General features: G+C 37.8%; 1 protein-coding gene across 2 annotated transcripts in view; it reads left to right on the top strand.

The window, feature by feature from the left end:
- FGF2 (fibroblast growth factor 2) overlaps window positions 1-24,916 on the top strand; it is a 66,590-nt gene that overhangs the window by 39,200 nt on the left and 2,474 nt on the right. For both annotated transcript variants that reach the window (XM_035292999.3, XM_035293002.3), the window contains one exon: window positions 10,344-10,447. In XM_035292999.3, coding sequence (XP_035148890.2) covers window positions 10,344-10,447 — 104 coding nt within the window. The remainder of the gene's footprint in view (window positions 1-10,343; window positions 10,448-24,916) is intronic.

Genomic DNA, 24,916 nt, shown 5'->3' with positions numbered 1-24,916 from the left:
CTGTTGCCCAGGCTGGAGTTCAATGGTATGGTCTTGGCTCACTGCAACCTCCGCCTCCCAGGTTCAAGTGAATCTCCTGCCTCAGCCTCCCAAGTAGCTGGGATTATAGGCGTCCACCAGCAGGCCCAGCTAATTTTTTGTATTTTTTATTAGAGACGGGGTTTCACCATGTTGGCCAGGCTGGTCTCAAACTCCTGACATCATGATTCTCCTGCCTCGACCTCCAAAAGTGCTGGGATTATAGGCATGAGCTACCGTGTCCAGCCAAGAATGATTATTTTATTGTATCTTTCTTCTCCATGAAGTCCAGCATGGAACAGTAACAACAAAAAAGCTAATCTCCGTGTAAGCAGATTTAACTTCACTGGACTGGACTGTATTCTTGAGTACTGGCAGAGACTTCTCATTGTATGGAATCAGCAAAGCATCTCGAGGGCTTCTGGAATATTAACACAGTTTTTAAACCTTCTTATACATTGTTCCCAAATTAACTCTGATTACCTAGTGAGCTGCCTTTGGCTACCTTTTGTTCTTTTATAACAAAAAGAACTTTTTATTAGGGAAAGTTTCAAATATATACAAAAACAGACCAGGATAATAAACCCCATGCACCCAACCCCCTACTACAGCAATTATCACCACATGACACATCTCATTTCATCTATACCCCCTCCAACTCTTTTTTACCTCTCCCCCCCACTGGATTGTTTTGACATATATCCTATATATCATGTCATTTCATCAGGTCATTTAAAAAATGATTTACTTACAAACTGTATAAGGCTGGGTGCAAGTGGCTCACACCTGTAATCTCAGCTCTTTGGGAGGCCAAGGTAGGAGAATCCCTTGAGCCCAGAGTTTAAGACCAGCCTAGGCAACACAGCAAGATGCTGTCTCAAAAAGAAACACACACACACACACACACACACACGACATAAATTCTTATATAAGTGATTGTGTGTGTTAGTATGTATTAGATAATAAATGATTAATATGTATCTCTGAAAGATAAGGATTTTTAAAAAATGATCACAGTTCTATTCTCATACCTAAAAATTTTAAGGTTCCCTTAAGGTATAAATATCCAGTTAGTGTTAAAAATTTCCTGATGGTCTCATATTTTCTTTACAGTTGTTTTTTTCTAATCAGAAGTTGAACAAGGTTCACATATTCCTTTTGGTTGATATGTCTCCAAACTCCCTTTTTAATTGAAAAATTCTCTCTCCCTCCTTGAACTCATGAATGTACTTATTTCCAGTCATGTTTAATATGGCACACAGTTGGTATTTTATTCTAGATTGTTTTAAAGTTTTAACAATGCTAACATTGTTATATGCTTATTATAAAAGTAACAAGTACAACAAAAAAATTTAAATATCAAAAAGTATGTGGAAGTAAAATACCATTTTTATCTCATTATCCCCGAATAATTGGTAACTCTTTGGGATTCTTTTCTACTAATCTGTACATATTCAAATGTAAAATTTTTACATGCTAAATAGTCCCTGTGCTATTACTTTGAGTTTAATTTGCTTTTGGTTTTCTAGGTCATAAAGTAGAAGCTTAGATTTTTATGTTTTTTTGTTTTTCTAATACAAATACTTAAAGCTGTAACCTTCCTTTTAAAAATGCTGAATTTTTATTATACAACTAGAAATATTTTCTAATTTTCTTTATGATTTATTTTCTCTGTTTTTTGTTTGTTTTTTTTGTTGCTGTTGTTGAGACAAAGTCTTGCTCTGTTGTCCACGCTGGAGTGCATTAGTGCCATTTTGGCTCACTGCAACCTCCGCCTCCCAGGCTCAAGCAATTCTCGTACCTCAGCCACCCAAGTAGCTAGGATTATAGGTGCACACCACCATGCCTGGCTAATTTTTTTTTTTTTTTTTTTTGTGGAGGAGTTTTTTTCCATGTTGGCCAGACTTGTTTTGAACTCCTGACCGCAATCAATCTGCCAGTCTCCCGAAGTACTGAGATAACAGGCGTGAGCCACCACGCCTGCCCTTCTCTGTGTTTTATTTGAAAATGTATTGCTTAATTTCCAAATATTTGGGGATTTTCCAGATACCATATTGTTAACAGATTTCTACTTTATAGGTCATATGATTTTTAGTCAATTCAAATGTAATCAGGCTTGTTTTATATACCCAGTAATGGGTATATACCCAAAGGAATTGCTGGGTCAAATGGTATTTCTGGTTCTAAATTCTTGCTGAATTGCCAAACTGTCTTCTGCAGTGGTTTAACTGATTTACATTCCTACCAACAGTGTTAAAGTGTTCCTATTTTTCTATAGCTTTGCCGGCATCTACTGTTTCCTGACTTTTTAATAATTGCAATTATGACTGGTGTGAGATGGTATCTCATTGTGGTTTTGATTTGCATTTCTCTGATGATCAGTGATGTAGAGCTTTTTTTCATATATTTGTGGGCCATGTAAATGTCTTCTTTTTTTGTTTTTGAGACAAGAGTCTCGCTCTGTCACCCAGGCTGAAGTGCAATGGCATGGTCTCAGCTCACTGCAACCTCTGTCTCCCTGGTTCAAATGATTCTCCTGCCTCAGCCTCCTGAGTAGCTAGGACTACAGGCATGTGCCACCACATCCGGCTAATTTTTGTATTTTTAGTGGAGATGGGGTTTCACTATGTTGGCCGGGCTTGTCTTGAACTCCTGACCTCGTGATTCACCTGCTTCAGCCTCCCAAAGTGCTGGGATTGCAAGTGTGAGCCACAGTGCCTGGTCTATAAATGCCTTCTTTTGAGACGTGCCTATTCATATCCTTTGCCCACTTTTTGATGGGCTTGTTTGTTTTTTTCTTGTAAATATGTTTAAGTTCCTTGTAAATTTGGGATATTAGACCTTTGTTAGATGGGAAGATTGCAAAAATTTTCTTCCATTTTGTAGGCTGCCTGTTCACTCTGATGATAGTTTCTTTTGCTGTGCAGAGCTCTTTAGTTTAATTAGATCCCATTTGTCAATTTTGGCTTTTGTTACAATTGCTTTTGGTGTTTTCGTCATGAATCTTTGCTCATGCCTGTGTCCTGAATGGTATTGCTTAGGTTTTCTTCTAGGGTTTTTATGGTTTTGTATTTTACATTTAAGTCTTTAATCTATCTTGATTTAATTTTTTTAAAAGGTGCAAGGAAGGGGTTCAGTTTAAGTTTCTGTATATGGCTAGCCAGTTTCCCCAGCACCATTTACTGAATGTGAGATCCTTTCCCCATTGCTTGTTTTTAGCAGGTTTGCCAAAGATCAGATTGTTGTGGATGTGTGGCGTTATTTCTGAGGCCTCTATTCTGTTCTATTGGTCTGTATATGTGTTTTGGTACCAGTACCATGCTGTTTTGGTTACTGTAGTCTTGTAGAATAGTTTGAAGTCAGGTAGTGTGATGCCTCCAGCTTTGTTCTTTTTGCTTAGTATTGTCTTGGCTCTACAGGGTCTTCTTTCATTCCGTATGAAATTTAAAATAGTTTTTTCTAATTCTGTAAGGAATGTCAATGGTAGTTTGATGGGAATAGCATTGAATATATAAATTACTTTGGGAAGTATGGTCATTTTCATGATATTGGTTCTTCCTATCCATGAGAATGGAATATTTTTCTATTTGTTTGCATCCTGTCTTATTTCCTTGAGCAGTGGTTTGTGGTTCTCCTTAAAGAGGTCCTTCGCATCCCCTGTTAGCTGTATTCCTAGGTATTTTATTTTCTTTATAACGATTGCGAATGGGAGTTTATTCGTGACTTGACTCTACTTGTCTATTGTTGGTGTAAAGGAATGCTTGTGATTTTTGCACATTGATTTTATATCCTTAGATTTTGCTGAAGTTGCTTGTCAGCTGAATGGGTTTTTGGGCTGGGACGATGGGGTTTTCTAAATATGCAATCATGTCATCTGCAAACAGAGACAATTTGACTTCCTCTCTTCCTATCTGAATACCCTTTATTTATTTCTCCTGCCTAATTGCCCTGGCCAGAACTTCCAATACTATGTTGAATAGGAGTGGTGAGAGAGGGCATCCTAGCCTTGTGCCAGTTTTTAAAGAGAATGCTTCCAGCTTTTGCCTGTTCAATATGATATTGGCTATGAGTTTGTCATAAATAGCTCTTATTATTTTGAAATATGTTCTGTTAGTATTTAGTTTATTGAGAGTTTTTAGCATGAAGGGATCTTGAATTTTATCAAAGGGCTTTTCTGCATCTGTTGAGATAATCATGTGGTTTTTGTCTTTGATTCTGTTTATGTGATGGATTATGTTTATTGATTTGCATATGTTGAATCAGCCTAGCATCCCAGGGATGAAGCCAACTTGATGTGGTGGATACGTTTTTGGATGTGCTGCTGTATTCCATTTGCCAGTATTTTATTGAAGATTTTTGAATCGGTGTTCAACAGGGATATTGGCCTGAAGTTTTCTGTTTTTGTTCTGTCTCTTCTCGGTTTTGGTATCAGGATGATGCTGACCTCATAAAATGAGTTAGGGAGGAGTCCCTCCTTTTCAGTTGTTTGGAAAAGTTCAGAAGGAATGGTACCAGCTCCTCTTTGTATTTCTAGTAGAATTCAGCTATGAATCCGTCTGGTCCTGGGCTTTTTTGGTTGGTAGGCTATTAATTACTGCCTCAATTTCAGAGCTTGTTATTGGTCTATTTAGGGATTCGACGACTTCTTGGTTTAGTTTTGGGAGATGTTGTGTCCAGGAATTTATCAATTTCTTCTAGATTTTCTAGTTTATTTGCATACAGATGTTTATAGTATTCTCTGATGGTAGTTTGTATTTCTGTGGCATCAGTGGTAATCTCCCCTTTATCATATTTATTGTGTCTATTTGATTCTTCCCTCTTTTGTTTTTTCTTAGTCTAGCCATGTTCTATCTATTTTGTTAATTTTTTTCAAAAAACCAGCTCCTGGATTCATTGATTTTTTTTTTTTTGGAGGGTGTTTCATGTCTCTGTCTCCTTCAGTTCTTCTTCTCTGATCTTAGTATTTCTTGTTTTCTGCTAGCTTTTGGATTAATTTGTTCTTCCCTAACTAGCTTTTTTTTTTTTTTTTTTTGAGACAGAGTGTCATTTCATCTGCCCAGGCTGGAGTGCAGTGTGGTGTTATCTCGGCTCACTGTAACCTTTACCTCCCAGGTTCAAGTGTTTCTTCTACCTCAGCCTCCTGAGTAGATGGGATTACAGGCACATGCCATTATGCCTGGCTAATTCTTGTATTTTTAGTAGAGACAGGGTTTTACCATCCTGGCCAGGCTGGTCTCAAACTCCTGAACTCATGATCCGCCTGCCTTGGCCTCCCAAAATTCTGGGATTACAGGTGTGAGCCATTGCACCTGGCCTCTAGCTCTTTTAATTGTGATGTTAGGGTGTTGATTTGAGATCTTTCAAGCTTTCTGATGTGGACATTTGGTGCTATAAACTTCCCTCTTAACACTGCTTTAGCTGCGTCCCAGAGATTCTGGTACATTGTCTCTTTGTTCTCGTTGGTTTCAAAGAACTTCTTCATTTCTGTCGTAATTTCATTGTTTACCCAGGAGTCCTTCAGGAGCAGATTGTTCACTTTCTATGTAATTGTGTGGGTTTTTTGAGTGAGTTTCTTAATCCTGTGTTCTAATTTGATTGCACTGTGTTTTGAGAGACCGTTTGTTATGATTTCAGTTCTTTTGCATTTTCTGAGGAGTGTTTTACTTCCAAATATGTGGTCAATTTTAGAATAAGTGCCATGTGGCACTAAGAAGGATGTATATTCTGTTGATTTAGAGTAGAGTCTGTAGACATCTACTAGGTCCACTTGATCCAGAACTGAGTTCAAATCCTGAATATCCTTGTTAATTTTCTGTCTTGTTGATCTGTCTGATATTGACAGTGGGGTGTTAAAGTGGGGTGTTAAAGTCTTTCACTATTATTTCATGGGAGGCTAAGTCTCTCTGTAGGTCTCTAAGAGGCACACCCTCTCCACCAAGAGACAACGTGCTTCATTAAATAGGTCCTATTACCTGTGCCACCCAACTGGGTGAGACCCTTCAATAGGGTTTGTCAGACACCCTATATAGGAATGATCCTACTGGCATCAGGGGGGTGCTCCTTGAAGTCAGAGGCCACAGAATAAGGAGGCACCCATCTTTGCTGTTCTCCAGCCTCCTTGAGTGACATCTCCAGGTGCTGGAGCAAATCAGATGAATAGGGCCTGAAGTTAACTCCCAGCAAACTGCAGCGGCCCTACAGAAGAGGGACCTGACCATTGAAGGAAAAACAAACAAGCAAAAAGCTATAATAACAGCATCAACAACAACAAAAAAGCCCCCATAAAAACCCCATCCCGAGGGTCAGCAGCCTCAAAGAGCAAAACTAGACAAACTCACAAAGATGAGAAAGAATCATTGAAAAAATCCTGAAAACCCAAAATCTCAGAGTGCCTCTTCTCCAAATGATTGCACCGTCAAGGGTGTAGAACTGTACAGAGGATCAGATGGATGAATTGACAGATGTATGCTTCAGAAGATGGGCAATAAAAAACTACACTGAACTAAAAGGAGCATGTTCTAACCCAATGCAAAGAAGCTAAGAACCTTGATAAAAGGTTAGATAAAGGTTGCTAACTAGAATAACCACTTTAGAGAGGAACATAAACAACCTGATGGAGCTGGAAAACACAGCAGAAGAACTTCTTAAAGCATACAAAAGTAACAATAGCCAAATTGACCAAGTGGAAGAAAGGTTATCAGAATTTGAAGACCACCTTGCTGAAACAAGGCATGCAGACAAGACTGGAGAAAAAAGAATGTAAAGGAATGAACAAAGCCTCCAAGAAATATTGGACTTCATAAAAAAACCAAACCTATGATTGACTGGAGTACCAGATTGGGGAGAATGGAAACAAACTGGAAAACCCACTTCAGGATATTATCCAGGAGAAATTCCCTAACTTAGCAAGACAGGCCAACATGTAAATTCAGGAAATACAGAGGATACCACTAAGATACTCTACAAGAAGATCAACCCCAAGACACATAATCATCAGATTCTCCAAGGTTGAAATGAAGGAAAAACTGTTAAGAGCAGCCAGAAAGGCCAGGTCACCTACAAAGGGAAGCCCCTCAGACTAACGGCAGACCTCTCAGGAGAAACTCTACAAAGCCAGAAGAGATTGGGGGCCAATACTCAACATTCTTGAAGAAAAAAAATTTCAAACCAGAATTTCATATCCAGCCAAACTAAACTTTATAAGCGAAGGAGAAATAAAATCCTTTCCAGACAGGCAAATGCTAAGGGATTTTGTCACCACGAAGCCTGCCTTACAAGAGCTCCTGAAAGCAACACTAAATATGGAAGGAAAAGCCAGCCAGCACCAACCACTGTAAAAACACACCAAAATATAAAGACCAATGACACTGTGAAGAAACTGCATCAACCAGTATGCAAAATAACCAAATAGCAGCATGACGACAGGATCAAATTCATACATTTTGCTGTTTTTCTAATTATCCTATCTGTCCTTTGCCTTCTCTTTTTTCCTTTTCTGCCTTCTTGGGCTAATTGAGTAGTTTTGAAATATTCCATTTGCTTTTATAATTCAGCTGCCAAATGTTTGGGTTGGTGGGGAGTTAACCTTACTCTTGAACTCTACTCCTGGCTTTCCACGTCTTGGAAGATCTCTTTTTATCCTGCTGGTCCTTAGCTTTGCGTTTGGTGAAGGCTCACTGCTTCACTCTGTCCTGCTCCGAGCCTTCAGTGAACCGCTGCCTTGCATTCTGCAAAGGCCCAGGGTACTTGAGGAGGATCTTCCAGCCCTTCTGTTCTGTTCCTAGCCTTTGGTGTATGGTACTTGTGCACTGGGTGGAAGCTCCATAGGAAAGAACTGGCAGGTGAATATGGAGTTACTCTTTGATCAGGGCTCTTCAGAATTCTAATTCCTCACATTAGCAACTAATAAAAATTTCCTAAAAATTCAGCTGTTTCTTAAAATTTTTCTTAAAAATTCAACTTCATAGTTCCATTTTTTTGGCAAGTTTATTCCTCCTCTTATCAGAGATGAAGCAGCTATGCATCTCTGTTTTGTGAAGAGATCATTGTATTTTGAATTTAATTTATTTAGGTTTTTCTATGCATCTCAGCTCAGATAGTTTTTATAGAAAATCTGTGATTTTGTGACTTCCGCAACTTCTTGTTGTAGGCTTTGGTTATTTTTAAAGCTTCTATTTTAAATATATATCAATGGAAACACTTTGCAAAAATCTACATTTAATTCTTATTTGCTTAGTGGTATAATGAATGACAGTCTCTGAATGTGGAATAGTTGAGGTCTACAAAAGGTTAATGAGTAAATGTATGATATTTACTTTGGTAATTGAGTCACTGGTACTGATCTGGCCATGCATGAATATTCATAATCACCCTTATGAACAGTAATCCACATTAAGATGATGGGCTAGAGCTGGGCTATTTATTGGTAAGGGACAGAAAGAAAGTATAGCAATTGATTATGCAGCCTTGCCTCATGGACCTTTGTACAACCTTATGAGTTAAAGTGAGATGCAAATGCATTCTTCATTAAAATGGCTTTTCTAAATTACGTTAGAGCTAGATACAATGATTTGCTCATACTCAAGATAATTTTGGTTATGTTTATTAAAAACAAAGCTTATTTTCTGCATTTTCCAATAATGTTGTAAAAAAAGACTAGGTACTCTTCTTTGTTGGGTTTCTTGTCTTCATTACATTCCTTTTACTTAGTATTATCTTTTAAGATTTTGTAGAAAAATTTCACCTGGGTAGCTGCACGCTTAATTCATGCAATGCTTTCTGGAATCCAGGGATGACTGACCAGAGGATAGGCAGATGTGAAATGCTCGACAAAATTCTAAGATTGTCTGTTTTTTAATTGTAAATTCTTAAACATTCATAAAAGTAGTGAAATTAGAATAATGGAATCCTGTGCTTCAAATAACTATTAACACAAGTCTCAATCTTATTTATCTTATCCACTTTATTAAAAATTTATTTATTGCCAGATTATTTTAAAGCTAATCTCAGATATTATGTTTCATTTTGCTTGTCTGTTGCTATCTTGACAGGAACAATTTTAAAACGTAATTACTGTGACACAATGATATCTAATGAAGTTAATAATTATTTCAGAAACTTTCAAAAGTTGATTTTTCATGCTGTTTTTCTAGCTACCTAGAAACTTACCTGGGAAATTATATTTATTATGTATTTCCAATGTTATTCAAATGATAATATGCTGCTTTCTAAAACTGTATTTTTTTTCTGTTGCTTTCAAGAATATCCCAAACATATCCATAGGATATAGGATGACCTATGAAAATAGGTTGGACAAACATTTATCTTGCTTATCTTATGATAAGCAGAGTTCTGAGAAGTTTGGTAATAAAGAGTTAACTTGGCTTAATTAAGATTTTTCTAAATCATTTGATCCCAGAACCTGTTTTTTATGTAACATCTCTTAGCCAAAATACATTTGGAGGAATGTTGTTCTAGGCAGGAGAATGCTGCCTCTGAATAGCAAAATGATCTTTATTTTTATTTCAGTTAATTAGGTTATTATTTGTTCATATTATATTATCATAATCAAGTAATATCTTTGTTTTGTTTTTCTATAATCTGCTTAATATTGGTAATGTAGTATGACAAGTCATCTTTGTCAGGATCTTAGTTTATGAAAATCTTTCCTCACACTTATTTTATGAAAATCATTTGTTGTATAAGCAAATTAAGTATAAACATTTTGTGTTTCCACTAGATAAATATTTGCACACAAAAAATAGACATCAAAATCCGATATAGAAAGCTAAATGCATCTGTATTTCATTGAAGAGGAAGCTAGAAATAAGATGTATAGAAATCGAGGAAATACAGTTCAAATTATAACAGTGAACAATTAGATTGTGTTTTATTTGTGAAGAATTGGCAAATAAATTTTTAAAGAGTTTAAACAAAGGAGTAGCGTGGGAATTCTCACATGGTCTACACTTTTATGTACCCTTAAAATATGTTCACTTAAAAAAAGGTAAACAGTTAACAGGGCCAATTGAAAGCTAATTGCCCAACCAAGGAAACAATTCTCCATCTATCCCCCTTCTCTGTTCACCCTGTGACATAGGTGACAAGGGACTGACAAGGCACTGGTGCCCTAGTAGTTCTGCATCTCGTCGTCTCTCATACAGTTTAGTTGACATCTGCTCCCTGTTGCCTATACTCCCAACCTCACCAATCCTCCAAAGTGGATTAGTTGTTGCTCAGGCGTGTTTTGTCTTCATATTGTATAAATGTTATAGAGAAGACTTTTTCCTTTGTGGTGCTACAAAAATAATTTTTTCCTGTTACAGTCAAACTGCAACTTCAAGCAGAAGAGAGAGGAGTTGTGTCTATCAAAGGAGTGTGTGCTAACCGCTACCTTGCCATGAAGGAAGATGGAAGATTACTGGCTTCTGTAAGCATACTTTCTGTTTTCACAGGTTTTTTGTTAGGTTTTATTGCAGTTAATTTACAAGCATTGGTGTTTATCAAATCTTTATAAAGTATTTTACATGTATCATCTTCATAGTCACACTGTAAAATGGTGAGTATCTATTTCACAGATGCAAGAACTGCTGTTCTAAGGAGTAAGTAAAGTAAGAAAATAGCTCATATAAAGTAGAGACTGGATTGGGCTGGGGACAGTCATGAACTCGAAATCACTGCTTTTGCTCTGCAAAACTATTAAACTATAATTTTTAAAAGTTTTCCTTCTATTGTGTAATTGAAGATCAGTGGGAATAGATGTATAAAATTTTGGTTATCAGTTTTTAAATTTCTTCTTTAGAATGTGACATACAAAACACTTGCAGTGTAGAACATTAGTTGAGAATGTAGACTTTTCACCTGGTACAGATGCTGACTCTGCCACTTATGAGATGTGTGTTCTTAGGCAAATTATTCTGAGTTAGTTCCCTTACCTGTAAAATGGAAACAATAATGATCCTATCTCATTGGGATTTTATAATTTAGATACAACACAACAAGCATCCAGATCAGCATTTGACACATAATAGATCCTGAAAATTGTTATTTCCTCCTCACGTTACTTCTCATATATAGATATGTCAAGAGAGGGACTTTTTTTTTTAAATGAGATGGAGTCTCACTCCATCGTGCAGGCTGGAGTGCAGTGGCGCTATCTTGGGTCACTGCATCCTTTGCCTCATGGGTTCAAGCAATTCTGCCTCGGCCTCCCAAATAGCTAGGATTACAGGAGTACACCATCACACCTGGATTTTTTTTTTTTTTTTTTGTATTTTTTAGTAGAGACAGGGTTTCACGATGTTGGCCAGGCTGGTCTTGAACTCCTGAGCTCAGGTGATCCACCTGCCTCGGCCCCACCAAAGGGCTGGGATTACAGGTGTGAGCCACAGTGCCTGGCTGTGGAGAGGGACTTTTCTTTTTTACATTTCATCACAGCTTGTCAGAGGTACTAGTCCTGTCTAGTATTCTGTCCACTATTACAGACTCACTGTCAGCTTCACCATTATTATTAAAGATGGGATTGCTTATCTGTTGAGCATACAGTGTATGAAGAATGGTGCAGGAAAATAAAGAAATACAAAAGACACAGATCTTATTCCTATCTCCTTGAGGGAGTAAATAGGACATATATATAAATGTGTGTGTGTGTGTGTGTGTGTGTGTGTGTGTGTGTCACAGCTCTTATAGCAATGCCACTGGCCAGTTATAGCCTTTCTATATAACCTCCCCAAAGAAAGGATCTAATAGTATCAGAAATTGTGGTATTTTGAGCTGTACAAATAGTTTTTGAAATTTCTTCTGAATGAAGACCTTTGGATTTCTAAAAATACCAAAACAAGACTTAAAAAGAAAAAGAATATTTCAACCATCCCAATTTTAGACTGATTATAAGACAAAGATATACTTATGTTGATATTATCAGTTTATGTGATTTTTGCAGGATAAATCACAAATTTGAGTGTAGTGGCTCTCAATTTTTGGGGGAGGTAGTTGAATAAATTTTAGAATCATCTTTAAGAACAGCCACTACTTATTGAGTGTAAGTGTGCCAGATGCTATAGTAGGCATCAGGCTTATAAAATTGAATATCAGATGGTCTCTGCCCTTAATGAGTGACAATCCAGGGGAGACAGAAGTATAAATAAGTATTTATAATAAGGTATAAGGGTTTTGATATGCTACTTCTATATTTTACATACATGCATAGTGTTATAGGAAAAGATAAGTATTATGATAGAGGAAGCAATACAGAAAAGGAGGTGATTAAATTTGTCTAGAATTGGGGGAGATGACCTACAAGTAGGATTTTAGATGATATAGAGGAGGAAGGAGTTCAGCAGGCAGTCATGGGGCAGAAGAAATAGAGATGAAGATATAGATAATTGTAGGACATGGGACATGCAAAGGTGTGGATGCAAAAATCTACTTGATGCATCTCTATAATTACAAGTAATTAATGAATGCTGGAATGTACAGTGCAATGGAATAACAAGGCAGAAGGGAAGAGAGAGAAAACCAGGAAGGTAGACTGCCTGCTGAATCTCCTGAAGGGCTTTACACATCATGCTGACTATAAGCAGTGGAGAGCCAAGAAGAGTTTTAAGAGACCCAGTTAGATTTAAATTTGAGAAAGATCATCCAGGCAGAAGTATAGAGAATAGATTTAAAGGGGCCAAGACTGGTGGAGAGAGATCAGTTAGAGGGTCACTGTCATAGTCCAGGCAAGTGATGTTCGGATCCTGGCAATACCAGTGGGTTATAGAGGACTGAGGAAAGTGTTAGCACTTGTGATTGATTAGATTTAGGAGTAAAGTTGAAGGAAAAGTCAAAGATGGCTTTTAGGTTTCTGGTTTGGGTGAGAAGGTAGATGCTAATGGGGAAGGAAGAAACAGCAGGGTTTGGGAAAAGGTAGTAAGTTCAAATTTAGGCCCATTTAGTTTGAGTTGCCTAAGGGAAATTCAGGTAAAGACATTCACTGAGTAGTTGGAATGATAAATCTGGAGCTTAAGAGGAAAGGTCTACATTGATTGATAGATTTGGGTATGATCAGCATATAGGTGGTAGTTAAATCAGGGGAATGTATAAGGTTTCCTAGGTAAAGAATACAGCTCAAAACATTAACTACTTAGGACTTTCACTTCTACTCTGTACTTACCTTTTATTCTGCTAATCTATTGTCAATTCAAAAGGTGATGTAATACTTTGGGAATCTACCAAAGTAGCATTTTAAATATCCCCATGACAGTGAGCCAATAAGTAATTTTGGATGATTTTGACATTATATTAGGGAGAGGAAGATGAGTTTCCAACCCTCCTACCCCTTTCACTTTAAGATGTAACAGATCACTGTGACTTCTGCAGTAAGTTGGTTTGGCTACTGTCAGACAGTGAGAGTGGCAGAAGAAAAAAACGGAGATGCATACAACATTTGTGTCTGTCATAACTAACTATGAACAGCACTAATCAAATGGTTTTAAAACTCCAGCTTTTTATATGTCTGTAACAATCTGGGTCAGTGAATGCCTTGAGATTAGTTGTTACTCTGTGTTCTTATACTTGTTGAGATTAAAAGCAGTAACCCAGTGTATTAGTCCGTTTTCACACTGCTGATAAAGACATACCTGAGACCGGCCAGCTTACAAAAGAAAGAGTTTTAATTGGACTTATAGTTCCACATGGCTGGGGAAGCCTCACAATCATGGTGGAAGGCAAGGAAGATCAGTCACATCTTAAATGGATGGCAGTAGGAAAAGAGAGAGAGCTTGTGCAGGGGAGCTCCTCTTTATAAAACCATCAGATCTCATGAGACTTACTATCACAAGAACAGCATGGGAAAGACTTGTCCCCATGATTCAGTTACCTCTCACCAGGTCTCTCCTACAACACATGGGAATTCAAGATAAGATTTAGGTGGGGACACAGCCCTCCAAAATCTAATGTCCTCACATTTCAAAACCAATCATGCCTTTCTAACAGTACCCCAAAGTCATAACTCATTTCAGCATTAACTCAAAAGTCCACAGTCCAACATCTCATCTGAGACAAGGCAAGTCCCTTCTGCCTATAAGCCTGTAAAACCAAAAGCAAGTTAATTACTTCCTAGATACAGTGTGGTACAGGCATTTGGTAAATACAGCCATTCAAAATGGGCCAAAACGAAGGGGCTACAGGCCCCATGCAAGTCTGAAATCCAGTGAGTCAATCAAATCTTAAAGCTCCAAAATGATTTCCTTTGACTCCATTTCTCTCATCTGGGTCATGCTGATGCAAGAAGTGGGTTCCCATGGTCTCAGATAGCTCTGCCCCTGTGGCTTTGCAGGGTACAGTTGTCCTCCCAGCTGCCTTTACAAGCTGGCATTGTCTGTGGCTTTTCCAGGTGCATAGTGCAAGCTCTCAGTAGATACACCATTCTGGGGTCTGGAGGATGGTGCCCCTCTTCTCACAGCTCCAGTAGATGGTGCTGCAGTAGGGACTCTGTTTGACCCCCACATTCCCTTCTGCACTGCTCTAGCAGAGGTTCTCCATGAGGGCCTTGCCCCTAGAGCAAACTTCTGCCTGGACATCCAGGCATTTCCATACATCTTCTGCAATCTAGGTGAAGGTTCCCAAACCTCAATTCTTGACTTCTGTGCACCTGCAAACTCAACACCATGTGGAGGCTGCCAAGGCTTGAGGCTTGCACCTTCTGAATCAACAGGCTGAGTTGTATCATGGCCTCTTTTAGTTAGAACTTGAGTGGCTGGGAAGCAGGGCACCAAGTCCCTAGACTGTACATAGCAGGGGGACCATGGACCCAGCCCACAAAACCATTTTTTCCTTCTAAACCTCTGGGCTTGTGGTGGGAGGGACTGCTGCAAAGGTCTCTGACATTCCCTGGAGAAATTTTTTTCATTGTCTTGGTGATTAACATCAGGCTCCTCATTACTTACAGAAATTTCTGCAGTCCATTTGAATCTCTCTTTAGAAAATGGGATTTTATTTTCTTTGCATGGACAGCCTGCACATTTTCTGAAGTTTTATTTTCTCCTTCCCTTATAAAACTGAATGCACCCAAGTCACCTCTTGAATGCCTTGCTGCTTAAAAATTTCTTCCACCATATACCTTAAATCATCTCTCTCAAGTTCAAAGTTTCACAAATCTCTAGAGCAGGGGCAAAATGCTGCCAGTCTTTTTGCTAAAACATAACAAGAGTCACCTTTGCTCAGTTTCCAACAAGTTCCTCATCTCCATCTGAGACCACCTCAGCCAGAATTTCATTGTCTGTATCATTACCAACATTTTGATCAAAGCCATTCAACAAGTTTCTAGGGAGTTTTTCCTACATTTTACTGTCTTCTTCTGAGCTCTCCAAACTGTTCCAACTTTTGCCTGTTACTCAGTTCTAAAGTCACTTCCACATTTTTGGGTATCTTTTCAGCAGCACCCCACTCTTAAGTACCAATTTACTGTATTTTGATGCTGCTAATAAAAGACACACCTGAGACTGGGCAATTTACAAAAGAAAGAAATTTAACTGGAGTTCCACACGGCTGAGGGAGCCTCACAATAATGGTGGAAAGCAAAGAAGAGCGAGTCACATTTTAAATGTATGGCAGCAGGCAAAGAGAGAGAGCTTGTGTAGAGGGACTCCTCTTTATAAAACCATCAGATCTCATGAGACTTATTCACTATCATAACAACAGCAGAAGACAGACTTGTCCCCATGATTGAGTTACCTCCCACTGGGTCCCTACCACAAGACATGGGAATTCAAGATGAGATTTGGGTGGAGGCACAGCCAAACCGTATCACCTAATAATCATGGTGACTCTGTAAGATAATTGCTGGTGGGTTTTTCATCTCAGGAGCATTGGCTGAATATTGGTTCATAGACAATGATAAAAGACCCATTGTTGGCCAGGTGCTATGGCTCATACCTGTAATCCCACCACTTTGGGAGGCTGAGGTGGGTAGATCATGAGGTCGGGAGTTCAAGACCAGCCTGGCCAACATGGTGAAACCCTGTTTCTACTAAAAATACGAAAATTAGCTGGGCATGGTGGCACGCTCCTGTAATCCCAGCTACTCAGGAAACCGAGGCAGGAGAATTGCTTGAACTGGGACCCAGGAGGCGCAGGTTACAGTGAGCTGAGATTGTGCCACTGCACTCCAGTCTGAGCTACAGAGAGACTTCGTCTCAAAAAAAAAGACCCATTGTTGTTATAAGTGATGAAAACAGAAACTGCTCTATCTTCAAGTGTATCTCTGAAACTACTAGAGTACATAGAAAGATAAGACAAGTTAAAAGAAAGTAAACCTGAAAAGAGAATTCTGACTTCTTTTCTTGGCAAATAGGTATTAGGCTTCCTAAACTGTTGATTCTGTACCATCAGAAATGTAAAATACTCAAAATAAAGTTTTCTAGTTTTATTGCTAGCTAAGCAGGAACTTGTGAAAGTTAGTTTTATTTTTTTTTTATTTTATTTTTTTTTTTTTTGAGACAGAGTTTCGCTCTTGTTACCCAGGCTGGAGTGCAATGGCGCAATCTCGGCTCACCACAACCTCCACCTCCTGGGTTCAGGCAATTCTCCTTCCTCAGCCTCCTGAGTAGCTGGGATTACAAGCACGGGCCACCATGCCCAGCTAATTTTTTGTATTTTTAGAAGAGACGGGGTTTCACCATGTCGACCAGGATGGTCTCGATCTCTTGACCTCGTGATCCACCCGCCTCTGCCTCCCAAAGTGCTGGGATTACAGGCTTGAGCCACCGCGCCCGGCCCGAAAGTTAGTTTTAAATGTGTTTCTATCTTTGGATGTATTAACTCTTCCTGATGCAACAGATTTCTACCAAGTTGGTGTAGTAAGAGTTAATTTAGCAATGCTTAGAAATGTATCACAAACACTCTGTAGAAAAAAGCCATGGATATTAAGCATAAATTAAAAATTCAGGATTTCTTAGTCTCCTTTGAAGAATGGCATGGCCAAGATCCAGTTATAAGTTTCAGCTCTTGTCATACGACCTATTCCTGCCAAGTTGATGAGTTAATCTCTAGTCTTCTCATCCAATTTGTGTGGCTTGCTGTCATGCCTTTTCAGCAGCAATCCTTTTTCTTTCAAATTGGTCTTGGTGGGCTGTGTCAATCTTCAGATGAAAAGGTAAGCCCACCCCACCTCAAAACCAAAGAGAAAATGTTGATGAGTCAGTAAGTGGCACATTTCTCTCTGAGTCAGATCCATAGACATTAAACTGTCAACAATAGCAACTTTTGGTATGATTTCAGTGTTCTGACCAGTAGCCATCATCTGGGGATGCAGATGTGCCTCGTAACTTGGAGAAACTGGGATTTATGAACTTGCACTTGCCAGAGGCATAGTCCTTCCCAGTCTTCTACCTGGCCCTATTTCAGACTACTGTGTTATGACACATCCCTGGGTTCTTCTCCATTTTACTCCATGTGTGATCCCTGCAGTGATAACTAAAACATTCTAGTTTCCTCCCAGAAACTAGAATGGATACATAAAACATTTTGATTTTTAAGAGTTATGTTAAGTTGATTACCAATTAGAGTATGATAAAAGACTAATTTGTGTACTGTTTTTTCCCCCAACATCTTCATTAATGGTCTGTGTTTTCAGGTTACTAATTTTGTGCTGTTTGCAAACATTTCTTAAAGGTCCTTCCTTTCCTTTTGAAGCTAGGAAATATGAAAATTAAAAAACAACTATATTCAACTGCCAAACCCTGTATTTGGAAGCTGAAGTTAAATAGTTCTTTAATGCACAACAGACTTCTCACTCCATTCCATAGCAGGATAAATTTTGTTGCTATGAGCAACAGTAGCCCAGAACAAATATTAGGATTGATGATTTAAGTGTTCACAAAATTATAGATTTTTAAGAAAATTATATAAAGTGAAGTTAATTGTAGTTTTAAATTTAAATCACCACACAACCTCGTTAGCATTGGTATGAAAAAACTTGACTGATCTTCATCTGCTAGAAAGTTGCACATTGTTTTCTATATAGTGCTATATAGATCATGATATACCATGAACAAAATATCAGTATCTCAGTAAGTATTAGAATGTAACTTGTATTGATCCACAGTAGTAAAATATGAAAAAATGTGTATTTCTGAGGATATACCTGCAATTTCTATAAAAATAAAATACGTTTTGTCTATAGAATAACTTTCTTAATTGAGGGGCCCTAACAATAAAATGAAATCTATAATAAAGTAAAGTAGGGAAAATAGATTTTTGAGAGCTCAAGTATCCATATTGACAATCTATACTGATCAAATTTGTGAGAAAAAATACAGTAATTGAAGAGGAATATATATCATTTTTTAAGAGATAAAATACTAGACAAAATACAAAGGTTATTGGATAACGAGAATTACTGCTTCTTTTAGAACTCAATCTTAAAACTTTTATGCAACCTATAAATATTACAGGTTTAAGATCAAATTTAGACCTGGTGCAATGGCTCATGTCTGTGATCCCAGCACTTTGGGATCCTGAGGTGGGTGGATCACTTGAGGTCAGGAGTTTAAGACCAGCCTGGCCAACATGGCAAAACCCCGTCTATACTAAAATTACAAAAATAAGCCTGGCATGGTGGTGTGCACCCGTAAACACAGCAACTCAGGAGGCCGAGGCAGGAGAATCACTTGAACCCGAGAGGTGGAGGTTGTAGTGAGTCAAGTTCACGCCACTGCACTCTAGCCTGGGTGACAGAGCAAGATTCCATCTCAAAAAACAAAATAAAAAGATCAAATGTAATTTTCACTTTTCACTATTTGGATGTTTCTTTTTTTTTTTTTTTTTTCTGAAATAGTCAACATTGATACTTACATCATGTCTGTTTTTAATTCTCAGAAGTGGTATAAGCAAAAGCACTTTTGGATTCCTATTGAGCAAGCTCCCTCAAAAGCCAAAAGTGAAAAATCAATGTACTGTAAAAGAATAAACAACCCAGTAAACAGAGCATGGGGAAATGGTTTTAAGGTTCAATCTAAAATTAGGAGTGGACTAGATTTGTGACGCCAATGCATAAGGAAAGGACAGTGGGGGTGAGAGGAAGTGCTGGGGGATGGGGGAAAACTTGTTCATGTGCTTATTTCTTTCCTTATTGTGTACTAAGGCTATTAGAGAGGGATTCTAAAGACCATCTAATCCAATATTTGTATTTTACAGATGAGGAAAGTGATGCCCAGAGAAGTTAAAGGACTTGATTGAAAACACAAGTTAGTTAGGGATCGAGGCAATATTGGAACCCAGCTTTCTTGGCCCTGTAGAGATCCTCACAGATGTCAAGTTAGAATAGTCAACTCTTGGAAAGGGTCATCTGGTCTACTTTCCTTAGGGAGTAAATAGTTCATAAAGTTAAACCATATTCTGTATTTCAGTTCCTAGTCTGGATTTTCCCTGGTCCTGGTTCTCTAGTTCTTATTTAGATTTTGTAATGTCATTGAATTGTATTTTTATTGTAAGCTTTCTGAAATAGTTCCATTTGTTCATTAATTTAGCAAATATTTATTGATCACTTACTGTGTGCCAAGCACTGATAGCAGTAGACACAATAGATGAAAATCTTCACATACATGCCATTGATAGTCTGGTGAAATAAAGTGATATATGTATATGAATCATCCGTGTTTGGGCATAGTAGAGCACAGAATACATGAGGTGCTTTTTTTTTTTTCACATTATAGCTAGAGTTGCCATATCTGGGGATTTGAGAAATTCTTTTTTTAAATTTTTTTGAGACGGAGTTTCACTCTCGTTGCCCAGGCTGGAGTGCAATGCCACGATCTCAGCTCACTGCAACTCCACGTCCCAGGTTCAAGCAATTCTCCTTCCTCAGCTTCCGGAGTAACTGAGATTACAGGCATGTGCCACCATGCCTGGCTAATTCTTTGTGTTTTTAGTAGAGATGGGGTTTCACCATGTTGGCCAGACTGGCTTCAAACTCCTGACCTCAGGTGATCCACCTGCCTCGGCCTCCCAAAGTGCTGGGATTACAGGCATGAGCTACTGCGCCCGGCTGAGAAATTCTTTTTTGTGATAGTACTTGTAGCCCTAGAATCAGTTTAAACAAAAAAAAATTTAGTTTTAGGATAGTTTTTGACTTACAGAAAAGTTATAAAGATACAGAGAGTGTCTCTATACTCCACACTGAGTTTCACTTATTAACATCCTACATTAGTATGGTACACCTGTCACAACTAGTGAAACCAATACTGATGTGTTCTTTTTAGCTAAAGTCCACAGTTATTCTTGTTTTCTAGTTTTTACCTAATGTTATTTTTCTGTTCCAGGATATCATATTTAGTCATCATGTCTCCTTTAGTTTCCTCTACACTGTGACAGTTTCTTAGATTTTCCTTATTTGTAATTACTTTGATAGTTTGAGGAGTACTGTTGAGGTATTTTTTTGGAATGTCCCTCAATTTGTTTTTGTTTTGTTTTGTTTTTGATAACAGGGTCTTGCTGTCTTCTAGGCTGTGGAGGGCAGTGCTGTGATCATAGCTCACCACAACCTTGAATTCCTGGGCTCAAGTGATCCTCCCACCTCAGCCTCCCAAGTAGCTGGGACTACAGGTGCATGCCACCATACCCTACTAATTTTTTTTTTTTTTTTAGTAGAGATGAGATCTTGCTCTGTTGCCCAAATTGGTCTCAAACTCCTGGGCTTAGGAATCCCCCTGCCTTGGCCTCCGAAAGTGCTGGGATGACAAGTGTGAGGCACTGCACCTGGTCTGATGTGTTTTTCATGGTTAGATAAGGATTATGAGTGTTTTAGAGGAAGACTATAGAAGTAAAGTACCATTTTCATGGCATATAATGGTACATGTTATCCTCATAATTGAGCACTCGTGATATAAACCTTGCTCGCCTGGCTGAGATAGTATTTGTCTCCACTCTAAAGTTACCCTTTCACTTCCTTTCCATACTCTACTCTTTGGAAAGAAGTCACCATGCTTAAGAGATAGAGATGATGGTTATCATTACTCTTACCCTATAAAATATGTTCCTACTCATATCCTTCCCACTACGGTTGATGGCAAGTTCATCATTCTAGAACATAAACTTCAGTGCCATTCTTAACTCCTGTTTTTCTCATACCATGCAACCAATCCATCAGAAAACCCTATTAAATCTGCCTTCAAAATATGTCCAAAAGTAGACACCTCCTTACCATTTCTACTGCTGCCTCCACGATCTGAACCTTCATTCTCTCTGCCTGTATTACTGAATAACCCTTTAACTGGTCTCTCCAAGTCTGCTTTTGGCCCTCTGTAGTAGATTATTTCTCTATGATTATTCTAGTTGGCAGCCAGAATAATCATAGAGGAAGATGTCAGATGATGTTATTTTTCTGCTTAAAAACCTACATTGGCTCTCCATTTTTCTTATAGTATGAGCTAAATATTTACAATACCCTCTCAAACTATGAGATCTGCCCCCCTCTCCCATTTGATTACCTCTCTGATCTCATTTCCTGCTATTCTTCCCACATTGGCCTACTTGTTACCCCTCAAACACTCTGGGTATGATCCTGTTGTAGGGCTTTTGCACTGGCTTTTCCTCTGATGGGAATGCTCTTCTCTGTATCTGGATGGTTAATGCCTTCATCTCCTTCCAAGTATTTGCTCAAATCTCACTTTCTCAATGGAGCCTACTGTGACCGTGCTATTTATTATTGCACCTAGCCTCTACCCCCACCACTCCTAGTCCCTCTTAACCTGTTCAGCTTTACTTTTTCCTCAGTTTTCTTATATTCTAACATAGAATATAATTTATTCACTTATGCTTATTGCTTATTGTGTGTCCCCCCAGCTAGAATTTGGGTGGCATAAAGGCAGGGATCTTGTGCAGTTTTATTCATTGATGTGTCCTAGATGCCTAGAAGAAAAAAATATATAGATTGAATGAATAAATGTATTATTTGAACTTTGTGCTGCCTATACCTCTAAATTATTCTTCAATTTAAAAAAAGCAACAAATAAAGGAAAACAATTTCATATAAAGGTATCAAGTAGATACAAGGGCAGAATCTGAAATGTTAGAGGAAGACTATAGAAGTAAAGTACCATTTTCATGGCATATAATGGTATCCAAAATCTGAAATGTTACCAAAAGCACTGTGTTTTAAATTCCTCATTTGTTAATGAGTATAATAATGTTATACTCATCTTAAAATATTGTTGTGATTTTTAAAGAAAATTATATGTATAAAAGCAGTCCATAATCATGTTTAGGGATTTCTCAGCTCTTAGGCCTATATAAAATAAGGCCTTGGAGACAAGATACAAGTTGTTATAAGCCCTTAGAAGCCACTTTCTTTGTGGTGGCATTCCTCTGAACACCCCTTTTTATCTGAAGTTTGAAATGGTGAGCAAACATGGAGAATAGGAAAAGAGTTCTTTAAATATGTTTATAAAGATTAATAAAATTATATTGCACCAGTTTTTAGTAGGAACACTGAGATCACAGTCAGTGAAGATGATTTGGAAACTTGGGATGGAGAGAATTGAATATTGTATTTATACTGCACTGTTAAATGGCTACTTTTCTTGAGAACTAAATTTTGGCTCTACTACTCATTTTTTTTTTTTAAATGCAGTTTGTTTTCAAGAGCAAAACAGTTGTTTACTAAATTTACATTGCTGAACATTCAGCATAAATGTCAGTTTTCCTTCCCTCCACTGTTTTTTTCCAAAAGTAGAAGTAACTTCTATAATAAATAAATAAGTTGTGGGTTCTATCATGTATCCACTTAGTTCCTAGTACTGTTTCTTTTCTCTGAAGTATTTAGGAACTGGCTGAAAAGGCAAACTTTATTGGCATGGTTAGTATTCCAGTAGGCCAAGTATTGTAGGGAGTGCCAGCTAGCAAGGTGGGGCATCCGGGAAGCTGATAGAACACCAACAAGTGAACTGACCAAATGCTGTTGTTTAAATTTACCTCTGGGGAATCGGCCTGTGAAGCTCCATGGTGACCTTTCATTGTGTCTTTATGATTGTTATGAATTTTCCTTTCCCTCTTTATTTCGCTTCCACTTCCATTCCTGATCTTAAACCTAGAATAGGGAAAAGGGAAGTTTTTTTCTTTTATCAATGGCAATGAAGATGACAGAATAAAGTAATACAGGTTAACTTCAGTTCACATGAGAGGGGCACTGAATTTCACTAGAGGTAGAGTAAAAGTATTGGATTTGGAATATGTTGGTCTATATTATTCCAGGTTTAGGTGTTTCACTCTTAACCACATTTGAATCTTTGTGAACAGCACAAGACACTCCTATGTATCATATAGCTGGGTCCTGTCAATGTGTGCTTCTTTGTAAGCTGTGATTTATTTGCATCATAAAGAATTGAGTTTATTAGTAACATATTACATAATGAGCAAATTAGTTAAGTTTGTATTTCAGTTTTTAGAAATCCAATTAACAGTGGTCAAGATATTAAAACCAAGTAAATATCCAGTAAAATTCTTATAAGATTACAGGATCTAATATCATACCCTTACTTTAGATGGCTGAGACAAATTCGTCACTTTTAGTTCTTTCCCAGGCTTTACTTCATTTTTGTTATGCCAGCTCTTTTCCTTGTTTTGTCAGTTTGTTTTTGTCACAATTTGTGCCATTGTTTGCCTTATCTTAGAACCAAGGAATCTGGGAAAGGGTTCAAGTCTTTTTAATGTGGGTTTTTCCAAACTTGAAATCTTCTAAATATGAGCATATAGAAATAAACTGGAAGTGGTATTTTTTTTTAGATGGAGTCTCGCACTGTCACCTGGGCTGCAGTGGCATGATCGACTCACTACTACCTCCACCTCCCAGGTTCAAGCAATTCTCCTTCTTCAGCCTTCTAAATAACAGGGATTACACGTACCCACCACCACACCTGGCTAATTTTTTGTATTTTTAGTAGTGACAGGGTTTCACCACATTGGCCAGGATGTTCTTGAACGTCTGACCTCATGATCTACCTGCCTCAGCCTCTCAAAGTGCTGGGATTACAGGTGTGAGCCACTGTGCCCAGCCCAGAATGTGGTATTAATATAAAACCATATATTTATATACCTCTGTATACATCTTATGTGTTTAGATAAAATTTACATGTGTTTTCTATATGTTTATAATTCTCTCTCTACATATAGAATTATAAACTTATATAGGAAACACATGTAAATTTGTTTATACACACACACACAAAACCATTAATTATAAAAATGATTTTTTTTATTTTGAAGTGAATAAATTGATTTTTCCCCCTAGAGTTATCATCAGTGCTACCCTGTGAAGTTGCTTTTTGAACATGTATCTTAAATAATGTGGTAGTTATTAGATTCCATTATTTGGAGTATTATTTCCAGGTCTATTTGAAAGCCAGCTATCCTTTTTTTCTAATAAATAGTTGGATTGAAATTAAAAGACAAAGTCTATCCCTCAAGAAGGAGACTGCCAGAAATCAACATGATCATTACTTATTTCTCATTGTCTAACAGTGTTTGGAGATTGTTCATCATATGAAATATAATGTTCCAATATTATTTTTTGGCATTATATACCACTAGCTATTTTCTGTACAATAAACTATTCCTTCTTATGCCTTAAAACAACATTAGCCACTTAAAAATTGTAGTTAAAAATTGGGGGATTAATTCTGTTTGTGAGTCAAGTATTAACAAACCTCCTTCTTCGGTATGGAAAGATTACACTAGGTTAGCCTTCTACTACTACAGCTTCACTGTACCCCTGATAAAAGTAAAAATGACCGCTGATTGTTAATCTGCCTTGGAACTAGGAGGGATGTGGATGGATCATAAATACAGCTGGAAGCTATAGCTTTGGGCTTCCCATAGTGTGCTTCTTCTTACTAGGTATGTCCTTCCTTGTGCTTAACAC

Source organism: Callithrix jacchus, chromosome 3 (assembly GCF_049354715.1).
Source record: "Callithrix jacchus isolate 240 chromosome 3, calJac240_pri, whole genome shotgun sequence".
In the NCBI taxonomy this organism is placed as follows: Eukaryota; Metazoa; Chordata; class Mammalia; order Primates; family Cebidae; genus Callithrix; species Callithrix jacchus.
This window is presented reverse-complemented; position numbering and strand designations above follow the sequence as displayed.